Raw genomic sequence first — 14,081 nt, forward strand, 5'->3', positions numbered from 1 at the left:
GTAGGCGCATTAATTAAATTCAGAATGGTGGCCTGTAGGGCTGATTCTTAAAGCAAGTACTTCCAGAACCTGATTACATGTTGCATTCTGCAGGGGCCATTGATGGGAATCTGCAGCTGAAGTCACCCATTCCAGGCAGTAGTTCCACCCCTATGCCAGGCAATTAAGTCTTTTCATTCCCAGAAATACCCGACCCATCTCTTCATGGGGTTCCATGTTTCAGGCCAGTCTCTCCACACAGAAAATCCTCATGCTTTCACCAGGTAGAAGTTGTGTGCAGAAACAGCAGAGGAGACCCCGGTTAGAGTCTGTACCTGGTAAGCTCAGAATGAGGCTAGTGGATATCCTCCATGGGATTATCGCTCCTTCACTCTCCTAATCTAACTCATATTCTACAACCAGGCATGAAACGGGTTTAAAAGTTTGCATACACAGGGTAAAAAAATCATATTTCTTTTAAAAAAGCTCCACAAGAGAACTTATTTTTCTGATATAATCAACATCATCTTTATTTTACACAAATTCTTTTACTCTGCGAGTTGGAAATAAGCTATGTTTTTATATAACTAGATTTAAAATTACAAAATAGATAGTTCAACAGAAAGTACAGCATAATATTCCTTCAGTTATATAATATGCTAAATAATTTTCCCACCTGTGTTTTTTTAGTCATTGCTACATGGTTTAGGCCACCAAGCTCCGCGGTCACATCTTCTTTTGCTGCACAATTTCAATAACTCTGCTGATGACGTGCAACATAGGTCCATTGTTAGTTTCAGTTCTTTCTCAAAGATCTACAAATTTACAGAAACTGCCAGGTAGACAAGTTACAAGTTACATTTCATGCCCACTCTGGTGACAAGCTACAGTATAGCTGTCAGCTGCTTGTGCATTTTTCTGTGCTCTCCTAGCATTTCTTTTAAAATCTTCTTTCTTGTCAGACAGCTTCTGAATGGACGTTTCTCTGCTATTAATGTACCTTGGATAGGGCAGGACAAACATTCTCTCTTTTCTGTTTCTCCCACAATCCTGGGTGAACAGATTGGCCTCCCTAAGTGTCAATTCTTTGTGTCACCCTGTTTCAGTTTCCACCTTTCACTCACTAAGATTGCACTTGGTCAGCTCCTGCCAATGTTGCGTGTTTCTGCCATAGCTGATGAAGAGTGCAGAAATATGATTTTTTAAAGGAATCCAGAGTTGGTAAGCCTGCTGTTCATCTCTACCTGCCTCACAGGAGTGGTATACTTTTGAATCTAGTCACCTGAGCTCGGTGTCACATGTCAAATACAGACGAGGGCCTCATAGCCTTGGAGGTTTGTTGTATGTCACAATAGACTGTTTTATGAGTGTTGCTCGAATAAGAATTTACCGTAAATAAATGAAAAGACAAGAGGCATTTGGTAAAACAGGAACAAGTTGGTTTAATTAAATACAACGGCTGCAAGAGTATTGATAGAGGTGCATCTGAAGACAATCTCAGATCATGGAAGTTTTGGACACATATACCTGTATTTTGTGGGCACAATAAAGCACGTTGACATTCTTTGAAAAGCATCATAGTCATGAGCAACAAGTACGAGCATCTGATAAGGGGCACATAGATGGGTCTCAGCCTTGGGGAGACCTAGTGTGGGCCAGTGTGTGTGAGGCCAGATGTGCAATGTGAATAGTGCCTGTTCAGCGCCTGCTGTGTACATGTCATGCCCTGATTGGTTGAGTGTTCCTAAATGTATTTATTTATTTACTGCATGTGGCTTCTAACTTTGTGGTATTCTAGAAGCACGCACCTTTGGTCAAACATGCTTTATTGGGGCCAATCACCTTGGTCCTATTTGTGGTGTGACTATCTATCTGTGGGATCAATCAGGGTTTTCCCTGGGTGTGCATTTGTCTTTGGGCTAAGTGTAACCACACCTGTGACCTTTCAATTGGTAGGCTGGTATTTGGGTTGCAGGGCCTGTTTCACCACTTATGCTGTTTTGGGGTTGATGGGGCGGTCATCTCAGATTAATTCAACAGCAATGATGCAAATTTGTGAGGGCTAGCATGTGTAACACGGCGGTCATTGATATCATATTTACCCATATTCGCATTATTATGTGTACAGTTTTTACATCCCATTTTCTGCAATTGACATCATTATGCATGCATAAGTTACGGTGTACATCGACATTGGATTTACCGGTAGTGACATCACTGTTCATGCTTAGGTTACAACACACATCAATTTTGTGGGCCTTTATTATGAGAATTGTTGCACTGCTGAGACAAAGCAGTGATGCAACACTTCTCAGTGCACTCTCCTTGCGACATCATCGATGCGTCATATTTACTGCATGACGCATCATGTACCAAGGAATGACAGATACATCAGTATTACTGATGTACCTTTTGGCACAAAACTGACACATTGCTGGAGTTGTGTCGGAAATGTGAATCAACTCCAGCAAGGCATTGGGATGGCTATGATTACAGCACTGTGTCACCCCTACGCCTGCTATGAGGCAGGTGTAAGGATTTGAAGCAGTGCGTCCTAGAAATGGCACTCTGTAATCTTACAGATTTCATGCGCCACTTCGATGAGGCTTTGATGCGGGGGAATGCCCACCCTGTATACATTATACCTGACAGCTTACAACATAACACATCTGCCTAGATGTGTCACTTCATAAATATGGAGCAACGTGGCGCATCATTTATACCAACGCAGCGTCACAAAAAGTGATGCAACAGCGGCATAAATGTGACGCAAGGGCTCATAAATTAGCCCCTGTATTTATTGGTACTGCCACTGCTATGCGTGCATACATCAGGGTGTACATTGCTATCGTATTTATCAATCTCAACACTGCATTTTTACCGCAGGATACCCCAACCTGTAAGAAGTCACACAGTTAACGTTGGTACTGTATGCTATCGTCCCTTTGCTTCTTAAATGCAAAGAATACAGTGTATGTTTTTTGTACAATTACATTCCAACTACTTGTACCTATTTGTCTCAGTATACCAGATTTCCTGATATAGGGTGTCTGTGCTGGAGTTTGACCCCTCCCATAGGACTTGTATCCCACAGTGTTATCAAGGTGGAAGGCCCTTCTCAGGAATTCCATACTAGGGGTTCATTTGTCATTAAAAATAAGTGGCCTCAAATACATTAAGGGCCACCTGGGACCATAGGAAGAGGCAGGCGGACTCGTTTACACACTGGAGTGGTGGTTTCGCTACCACTTAGAAACTCATTTCTACAAACTCTCAGGGCCAAACAGTGTCCATCCCTACAGTCCCCCATTTGCGTATCCTGTCTAACACTGTTTTAATGTCACTAGGTTCAGTAAAAAGGTTCAGTGCTGTGGATTGGCCTTGTATTGGGAGATGTTTACTACTGCTTTGTGTTGTTCTATTCTACTGAGTTGTATCATTGCCCTAATACTGCAGAGACACAGGTGGATGAGACATTTGGTTTTCACAGGGGCTTTCTCTTGGGGTAAGTAAAGTCTGTCTGCACTTATGGCGTGGGGTATCAGTGGGTATATGTAACAAGACCTGTTAGTGGTTTGAATGCCCACAGTGGTTATGTGTTGATACCATGTGGTGTGTAGGAGCATGCTGTATAGTTTATGTGGGATGCTAGCAATGGGTTCAGTGCATGTGTATGCGAGGTGCGAGAGGTATCTGTGCATTCGTTGCTAGAATATCAAAGCAGGTTTCATGGGAATAGGCATATCTTGGGGATTAACGGGGCGCGCAAGCACACCAACTAAGTAGACTGTGTACAAAAATACAGGGGTACATAACTTATAAAACATTTGTAGGCTGTAGGATTGTCTTTGGGGGAAATGGCTGTTGTCTAGACACCCAGAGGTGGCCGGAAGGTCTTTCATGGACCCCCATAAGATCAAGCAGGGAAGTGACTGGCTGGGATTGGGTTTGTTTGCTGGGTTTTTCAACAAGGGTCGGGTGTGCCTCTGAGACTCGTCAGTGCTCGGCCCATGTGGGTAGTGTTAATAGACTGAATGCATTTTCTACTACAGACTGGGGTCATGTGATTGCGTTTCTTTGGAGATTTGAGGACATCTTTGTCATACGTATGTGAAGAATATGACTCCCCACACTGGAGCATTTGCCTCATTTTGGAACTAAAGGAGGGACTCCATTTGGTGGCCAACACTGAAGTTGGAGAGACATACGTAGTCTGCCCAATGTTGCACTTGGGTGAACGGTCCTCGGTGCCCTTTTTTATGTATCAGCTAGGGGACCACCCTGCTTCCTCCTCAGACTGTCCTATCCCTGGGCGCATTGCCAGCTCACCCCACCCCACCCTGGAGGAGCAGCAGTGAAGAGAGTCCTTAATCTCTATGGGCACCTGAATAGTGAATTCTGGCGTGGCCTACCGATCGACCTAGCATTTGGTGGCCTACACAACTGTTGCAGATGTAGGTAGGAAATATATTTGCACGATGGTGGGAGGGGGATTCATCCTGTTGGGGATGATCTTATGCTACTCTGTATATGTCTTTTGTGATTGTTTAACGGCGTTGCATCCACAAGCAGTTACCCCATCCTGAGGAGACTGTGGCCCTGGCCCTTGCTGGGCTGGGCTCCCTGCCTGCGGTGACTGTTGCCATTCGCTCGGCCAACAATCCAGTCCCTGCTGTGGCGGGGCATCGGTTCTCTGATTTCCTTGGGTCTGACTGGAGGCTGCAAGGGCATTTCTCTGGGACTCATTATGTGGATGGGTATTCTATGTGGGGCTGTCCTGGGATTATGCCTTTTTGTTCATGGTATGCTTTTAGGCAACAACAGTCAGTCCTGTGGTTTTTACCGGTAGCACTAGTGACATTCTCTTGCACCTGGGGATTGGCAGTCTTGTTGCCTTTTGGTGCAGGCACTCTGTCGGATCCCTCTGGGCTCCCTATATTCTGGCAGTAGTTTTTGACATGGGGCCTGCTTGTTTCCACAAGCATGACCTTGTCGCCCCTATATTCACTGGAAAGTGGTACAGTGTTTTGTCTATTAATATCGTGACTACGGGGCTCTACTTAGGACAGCCCGGTCTGACAATGAAGTGGGCGTGGTTTAAGTGCCTGGGTGGTCTCTTGCATGTGCTCCCTTGTTTCCTCCCGGGTTGGCGGTCCCACTTTGAAATTACGCCCTCGATATTGGACCCCGAGGAGCTAAATCCTGTTTCCCAGAAGTCACTATCTCACTGGGGTGATGTGGGTTGTAAGTTGGGGTCATCCTGCCGTTGTCCCATAGTTCAAGTATGGCTTCTTATTCTGTCTCGTATACCTGGTCTGTATTTATGTCTTTGTGTGCTCTATGATGTTGGTATCAAATGGTCCCGCCTCAGGCCAGGGGAATGTGCATACTTTGGTATAGGCGTGCAACTCGCTGCAATATTTTATAAAATTTTGAGTCTGTGTGGGGAACCTAGCTTGCATATGGGCTAGTGGAGACTCCATGATGGATTAGAGAACTCTTTTTAAGGAATTTACAAACTTTTGGTTGTCTCAGTATTTCAAATGTTTACAACTTCTACTCAAATTGTGGGGAAACTGTGTACACCAGGTTAAACCAGAAACAATCTACAAGTTAAAAGCTCAAAAAAACCTGATGCATCAAAAGACCTTTAACAATTTGAAAAAGACAAATGCAATGAAAGAATAACAACCTGCAACGAAGTGTAAAGGCTACTTCAGAATAATATGAGTTTTGACTTTTAACAATGAAATAGCAAATATGGAATTCTAAATTGTGGAGAATATAGTTATCCCTTCATAGACTGCAAAAGTTTACTAACATGACACAACATTTAACATGAAACACAATTTGCTAAATTTTAACAGCACCACAACATCAACAATGCGTAAAATGGAAAACATCTTAAAGAGACTAGAAGAGAAAAGAGTTGACATAAAAAATGGTTACTTTGTTCCTAAAAACCTTAGTTCACTCCCAGTACCCCCAGCCCCCTGGAACGGGATACTCTGTGTAAGACAAGGAGCTACAGGAGCTCAAAAGGCACCATGAACAAAAATAGCAACGATTTGTGAGGAGAAAAAAGGGACAGCTGACGACTATTATACCCATGTGACCAGACACATGCTATAGCTTGTCCACCAAGGTCCGAAATTTTTACCCTAACGTCCAAATTACAGCCTACGTCTCATGCTGGGGTTGTGCTTAACGACTGCCTGATTCCCAGTGGTCCAAGTGAAAAATCCAACCTTCACTTCTTTCAAGGACCGTCAGCGTTAAGAAACCAACAGTCCATAGTAGAACTCCCTTTCACAAAAAAATAAGATTCATGTGGTGACCCTATATAACACACCAAGGGCAGGGGGCATACCAGTCTGTATCGCCTGATTGTTCAAGCGCAATAAATAAGTGACCCTATATAATACACCAAGGGCCAAGGTGTACCAGTTGTGTCATGTTCAAGAGTTCAACCAAACAAAACTTTGCCTTATCTAGTGTGCCTGCTAGGGGAAAAAAGCAGGCACCGCCCGAGTCCTAGCTTGCCACACATCGCATACTTGGACAAAGAATCATATATAGGGGCATATTTACAAGCCCCTATCACCATCACAGCATCACTTTCAGTGACATTGTGGTGGCAATAGGGGCTTCGCCTTATTTTCAAGGCAGCGTTCAACCACTTAATGTGACTTAACGCTGCCATGTAAATAAGGCTCTCCTTTCACGCTATACTTAGCGTGAAAGGGGAGGGCAATGGGTGTTGCTGTGGGTGCTCCACCACAACACCCATTGATTCTGACGCTGCCTCCTATTTACAAGAGAGGCGTGAATAGGAGGCAGCGCCATAATTAGGACCTGGAAAAACCTGGTCTTACCCTGGCGCAACAAGGAGAAATGTTTCATTTCTCCGAGTTTTTGCTGTTTTGATGTGCGCTGCATTGTGCAGCACACATGGAAACTGCAAAAGGCCAATCATTGTTTATGTATTTTATTTTATTTATTTATTTAAACTTGTAAGGCGCGCAGCTACCCGCAGTGGGTTTCCCGGCGCCAAGGGATAGATTAAAAGAGGGAGAGAATAACCATGAAATTGTGCTGAAAAGAGACACCCTAATCGCTACTGAAAAAGCCAGGTTTTAAGTCCCTTACGGAATCGAAAAAGATTTGTTTCTGTTTTTAGACTAACAGGCATAGCGTTCAAAAATTTCGGACCTAGATGAGAAAATGAGCGGCCGCCCATCTTTACCAGCTTGAATCTCGGAATCACGAAATCACCTTTCCCCGAGGATCTCAAGGAGCGGCTAGGCTTATAGGCCAGGATGAGATCCTGTAAGTACCTAGGGGCTGAACCTTGTTTAATCTTAAAGATGTAGCATAGAGCCTTAAATTTAATTCGACTAGCAATCCTAAGCCAATGAAGATCGTGGAGTGCTTGGGAAGCAGAGACTCTCCGAGGAACATGGCATAAAAGCCGTGCAGCCGCATTTTGCACAACTTGGAGTTTGTTTACTGTTGTTTGGTCAGCTCCAAGATAAAGGACATTTCCGTAGTCCAGGCGGGAAACCACCAATGCCTGGACTACAGTCCTCTGAGTGGAAACAGGGAGCATCCAAAGGATTTTTGGAAGCCATCTTAAAGTGGTGAAACAGATGGAGGCTACCGTTACTGCCTGCTGCCGCATCGTAAGTTTTTCATCGATGATGAATCCGAGATTGCGAACCTGAGCAACGGGTTGAGGAGTGAGGCCCATATCCTTAGGCCAATGTTGGGGACCCCAAAGATCTCTTCCCTTGCCCAGGATCACAACCTCGGTCTTGTCTCCATTAAGTTTAAGGAAATTATTCCGCATCCACTCGGAGACCCTAGTCAATCCCTGTTTCAGAACAGAGATTTTGCCACCTTCCACATTAGAGAGGGAAAAAAGGTCCCCCTTCCTGCACATAAACAATCATTTTAAAAAAATGCTGTTTTGCAACTTTTGTGTGTGCTGCATTAAGCAGCACACATAAAAGTTACAAGCAGCATTTAAAGATTGTTTATGTAAAGGAAGGGGCACCTTCCTGCACTTAAACAATCTTCCCCTGAACACAGACACGCTTGCACTATGGTGCAAGGGTGCCTGCGTTGGTGCTAGGCTGCTACACTTAGCTCCAGCACATGGGGAAATGCAGGGATGCACCATAGTCTGTAAATATGGTGCAGCCCTACATTTCAGAAGTGGCAGAATGTGTTGTTAAGCCAAGGAGGCTAACTAGACGCTCCACCACTTCTTTGTAAATACTCCCCATAGTCTCTTAACTGGTGACGGCTGTCTCCGGACAGACCTCCGCCCTGTGGATTCTGCAGATCGTCTAATCAATTATAGCATCTGCTCATCGATTATGCTGCGCAGATGTGAATCCATTTAGGCTGTGGTCCTTTCTTCGACAGCAGTTGGGCTTGATAAATCAATCTCTCCTGGCTGGCTCGCCAAAATATTGCTTAAATATGAATTTACTTTAAATAAATAAAAAGACAAGAGGCGTGTGGCAAAACAGGAACAAGATGGTTTAATTAAACGCAGAGGTGGGAGAATATTGGAAAAGGCGCATCTGAAGACGGTCTCATAGTACAGATGTTTTGCCCACACATATCGGTATTTTCTGGGTGCAATAAAACATTTTGACTTTCTATGAAAAGCATCATAGTCATAAACAACAATTACAACCATCTGATAAGGGGGATACAGATGGCTCTCTACCTCAGGGAGAGCTAATGTGGGCCTCTGTCCGGATGTCCAGTGTGGTGAGCACATGACCACCCCATAGGGCGTACATGTGGAGAAGTGTGGCTCAATGGTTAGAGCGGCAGACCCTGATGCACAGGTCTAGCCCAGGACCAGGGTTCAATTCCCCGCCTCGGCGGGTCTTGAGCTCAAAAATTCCACGGACCTGATAATTCTCGCCTCGGTACCTAGTCCAATCATGGAGTCCCACTCTGCAACTCTGGGCAAAATCTTGCTTAATCTCCACAACGGCCCCCACAACGCTAAGGATGCCTGGCCTCCACCTTGGGGGTGCCCAGGAGTGGACCCCTCACAGGGAAAGCCAGGATGGGTTCCACAGCGGTATTCGTACAAGCGCCTTGAGACCCTTGCGGGTGAGTAGTGCGCTATACAAGTATCAATTTACATTTTTTACATTTTTACATATTGTGTCCTGATTGTCTGAGTGTTTCTAACTTATGTGGCATCTAACTTTGTGGTATTTTGGGAATGTGCTCCTTTGGCCAAACATGTTTTAATGGAGCCAATCTCCCTGCTCCTGTTTGTGGTGTGACTATCTATCTGTGGGATCAATCAGGGTTTTCCCTGGGTTCACGTTTGTCTTTGGGCTAAGTTTACCCCATCTGTGACCTGTCAATCGGTAGGCTTGGGCTTGGGTAGCATGGCCTCTCTGACCACGTATCTCTGACTTGGAGTTGATCGGAGGTCATCTCAAATGAATCCGACAGCAATGATGCAAGTTTGTGAGTGCGTGCATGTGTAACAATGCACTCATACCATAATTACTGATATTCTCATTTTTATATGTATAGTTGGTACATTGTACACCAACCATGCATTCACTGAGATTGACCTCATTATCCGTGCATAAGTTATGGTGTGCATCGACATTGGGTTTACTGGTAATTACATCACTGTGCATGCATAGGTTACAGCGTACATTGATATTGCATTTATTGGTACTGCCAATTAGGCCTGGGCCAAATACTACGCTACGCTTCTGTAGTTTGCGTACTTTGCGTAACTACGCAAATTGCATGTAGCACAGTGCAAAAATGCGTAGCATAGCGAAGTTGGCATTTTTTGCTCGCTCGCGGTCCTGAACGTCAAGTTGGCGAGTGTGGGAGTTAAACCTCCCGGCGAGATTTTCAACGCGGGGTGGTCAGGTTTCTCATTGCGAGTGGTCTTGTATGCTCGTGACCGCTCGCGATGAGAAACTACCAGTCCACACTGCAAAAGCTTCAGCTCGAGAAAAAATCTACTTGAGCGGCAGAAAATGACCGATTGCACTGTGCGGACAAGCATCCGGCACTGTGCAATCATTGCGAACAGCATTTCCCTACCACACTACGCAGTTCGTGTAGTGCTATGCGTAGCTCGCGTCGTGCGAAGTGCACTTTGCCTAGCTACTCGTAGCACTACTACGCGAACTATGCCCAGGGTTATTGCCGATGGTGTGCACGCAAACATCAGGGTGTGCATTGCTATCGTATTTATCGTTCTCAACATGAGCTTGCAGAACAGTCATGTTTCCTTTCCCAGGAGTCTTCTACTACTAGTACCTGAAACCCTGTTTTTTTTATTTTGGCCCTCACCTCAAACTAGTGTGTGAGTAGAGTCCTAGGCATGTTCCTTGACATGAGTGAGGTCCTGGACATGTCATTTACCCTGGAGGGGTGCATGTAGCATATCTTATCGTGCTGTCAATAGACTGCCGTCCCTGTCATGGGCTTAATATGTAGAACGGAGGTGGTAGTGTGCCGTGTTTTGTGAATACATAATTGTGATATAACCTTGTAATCTGTGTCACAGCAGTGAAGGCCTACTTGCCCACATGTGTATCGTTGTGCAGCTTTGCGCAAACCCAGATCCTAATGCTAACCTCCCATGTGTATGTTGTGAATGTCTGTGTATGTTGCTTGAGTGGTACTTGCATGTTGTGTATGAGTGATCTTGAGTAATGGAGGCCTTTGGATGGCCCCATGCTGGCCATATGCACACGATGCAGGAGAGGCTGTCTCCTTCACAGTGGAAGTGCCTTGTTGATATTCCTGAAACTGGATAGAGGAGACCTTGACAGTGAACTGGGGACAGAGGACACAAGGCTCCTTTGGAAACCTGATTAGGCCGTATGCCGAGAGGGACTGCTGATTAATCTTCTTGTAGTACCGCCATGTGGTAAATGTTGGGGGTGGATTTTGGGACTGCTTAAGTGAGGCCAGCCTCTTGTCTTTCCATTGGTCATTGTTCAGTGTGGCTGATAGCAGCAGGTCCAGAAAGCTCACACCTCTTTGTGCGACTGTTGTATGTTCCATGCTTGGGACAACCCTACTATGATGACCCTCACGCTACACTAAGGTTGTGACTGTAGAAGCCTGGAAAAGACACTTGGAAAGAGACCTGCTCTAAACCAGTGCTGAGTGTAGGCTGTGACTCCACATCTTTTGTCTCCTTTTACTGTATAAAAGTGGGAGCCACTGACCCACTTGTTGTTCAAGTTCAAAGTTAGCTATGGCCAAGGAAGGGAGTGTTGTGCAGAATACTCAAAGGACTGCTGTCCAATCAGAGATCAGTTCTACTATGAAATGAACAGGGGTTCTGCCCAAATTACCCTCGCATACCTGGGCAAGGAGCATCAAACAATGAAAAAGTAGAAAGAAAGGTACTGAGGAATCAATGACATATATATTATTTCAAAACAAGATACAATTTATTATCCCGTTTTATACAGTAGTTTCTGTTATCATTAAATGATATGAATTGAAAAGGACAGTATTCGAAGTCAAAAGACAAGGAGGTCAACAAGTGTACACTATATGCACAACAACAAAAACATATCGATGCAATATATACATTATATATACAGCAGTGTGTACCCTCAACAAAAAGAAAAAAGAGAAAAGCACAAACAAATTTCTGTAAATACCCACTCCTCAATTTGGGTGGAGTATCATAACCAAGGTAGTCCTTATAGCGCAGAAGTTATAATTTCTCCTAAAAAAAACATATAATTATTGTACAAAGCGCTGGATACTATTTACAAAATATATACAGTTTAGTAGGACTCCTTAATCAGATGTCGACGCAGTCGCGGTCGCGTTTCCGCCAACGGTATCTTGTGGCTTCATCAGGACAAGGGTACTGTAAATGGCTCACGGAGTCACCCCCACACTACCACGGGGACACACCCCTTGGGGGTGCAGCTAACCTCCTCTTCAATGACGTACGGATCGGGTTCTCCTCAGGAAAAAACATTTATAGGTCCAAAAACGTATGGACTCCAGTAGTGTATGCGAAAACATACACAAGGATGTTTCCTACACCTTCAACTGATGTGGTGGGCAACCTTCAGTTACTCTGTTCACCCGCTACACTTTCAACTGGGGAACCACTCGATGAAAAGCCGACCAGAGCGCCGTACCGTGCAACTACCGGATCAGAGATCAGAGCAGGCGTATGCCTGACAGCCAGCTTCCTTGGGGCAAAGGGACATCAGCTGAAGGGTTTCCTTGCTCAAAAAAGCTGTGCTCCTTACTGAGGGTGCCTAAAAGCCAACCTTTCCAGCTGAGAGAGAGGGAAGCAGGGGACCTTGCAGGAACTGTGACTGCCCAGGAAGAGCCAGACTCCGTGAGACCTCGACTGGGCGTGCCAGAGGATGAATGATGGAGAAGAGGGATCCGCATGCCTCCGGTGTTGGTGGGCTTCAGACGTTCCCAGTGGCAGTTCTAGTTGGGAACCGTAGAATCGCAGCCTTTATGCCACTCTCTACCTATACACAGAGACGCATATCAGCCATTAAACCTGTATATGCCTTCTGTAGTTACGCACATAGTAACCTTTTAATATATATAGGATGCCACCAGAATAAAGGGCACTTTTTAGGTTTATCTTAAGATATTTTTAAACAATTCAACTGGATCACAGTACTATCCGGACAAGAGATATCTAAGAACTCCTTCAGGTAAGCCACAGGCTGAGTTCGAGTCTGCCCTGGCACTATCATCTTACCAGGGTGGGACGAGGTGGCAAATGGTGAAGCATGTCACATTACATGAGTGAGCCATCCTCGTCCAATTCTTGGAATTGCCCCAGAAGCTAGGAGTAAAAGTAGGTATCTGTAGGGTGGATATCAGCACACCTCCTTCTCAGTTCACGCTAAAGAAGCACACCGAGTCATTCACTGGGGTGTCACGCCAATCTTGGTGTTTTTGATTACTGACTGGGGGTGAATGTTTGCATTGCCCAGCATTCCGTCCATCAATTGTTTCTTTTGCATATGTCGCCCTAAGTGGGAAGGATATGCCCAGATGTGGATCCCGTGCTCACTATACCACTGGATTCAAGATAGCCTAGCTAATGAAGGGTGATGCCCTGAAACCGGTCCCAGGATGCTTGTTTCTGGTCCAGGGACTGATTCCATGAGGCACATGGTGAAGCCTGATTTGCATATGGCTGGGTCCAAACTGGGGTGGTGTGAGGAGCAAAAGAATGATAGATTAAACCCAGATCCTTGTGACTGGGGTGAATGTCTGCATTGTCCAGCATTCAGTCCATCAATTGGTTTTTTTGCATAGTGACTTGGGGCAGGCCTGAACCCACTAAATGCCCTACATCTCTTCCCTTATGTGATCGAACAGACAGAAGGCGACCTCCAGCAGTAACAAGAATGTCAGCTCTCTCAGCTGACCAATCAGCACTCTCTTCTCCTCTGTCCTGCTGATGGTCCTCACCTCCTTTCCCTGACAGGAGGGCTTATAGAGTCCCCCGTTAACCACTTCTAGGGAAGAGTAGAAGGGTGGAGTCTGGGCGCAAGGCGGCTGTGAGGCCATACAGAGATTAAAGCGGGCCAAAGCGCCTTGAATCTCTGTTTTGCTTATCAATGTTTATTATGATCCAAGATAGTAATGTTCCTTTTTTCTTGTGAATTTTGTTTGTGTTTCCTCTTTTCCTGGTCTAAGATAGTATGTTCTTGCTCTCCTCCAATATATTAATGTTCCTTCTACCTGTGTTTTCTCTCCTCAGGCCCTCCCACGCATCACTGGACCTATGGAGGTAAGCCCTGCTGCCAGAGGGTGAGACTCACGCTGGAACCGTGAGACAGGCCAGACATCATTACTACTGTTTCTTAATTTGTGTCTCTTGAATTCTCTTTGCTTCTGGCTTCCTCTGACTCATTTACACATGTAAACATGTCTTGAGTCTGCCCTTTCCTTCTCCTACCTTCCCCGTTCTCTTCTTCTCCTTCAAATATGGCCATCTTCATTCCCTGTTTTTTTCTTCTGGCCGCGCTCAGTTTGCTTCTCCTTGTTCTACTGTAGAGATGGTCAGTCCTATTTTC

The 14,081-nt window shown here is 45.2% G+C and overlaps 1 protein-coding gene across 1 annotated transcript in view; it reads left to right on the forward strand.

The window, feature by feature from the left end:
- LOC144817673 (uncharacterized) overlaps positions 1–14,081 on the forward strand; it is a 499,177-nt gene that overhangs the window by 164,654 nt on the left and 320,442 nt on the right. The window contains exon 2 of the mRNA XM_078674403.1: positions 13,766–13,795. Coding sequence (XP_078530529.1) covers positions 13,766–13,795 — 30 coding nt within the window. The remainder of the gene's footprint in view (positions 1–13,765; positions 13,796–14,081) is intronic.

The sequence above is a fragment of the Lissotriton helveticus genome, chromosome 2_1 (assembly GCF_964261635.1).
Source record: "Lissotriton helveticus chromosome 2_1, aLisHel1.1, whole genome shotgun sequence".
NCBI lineage: Eukaryota > Metazoa > Chordata > Amphibia > Caudata > Salamandridae > Lissotriton > Lissotriton helveticus.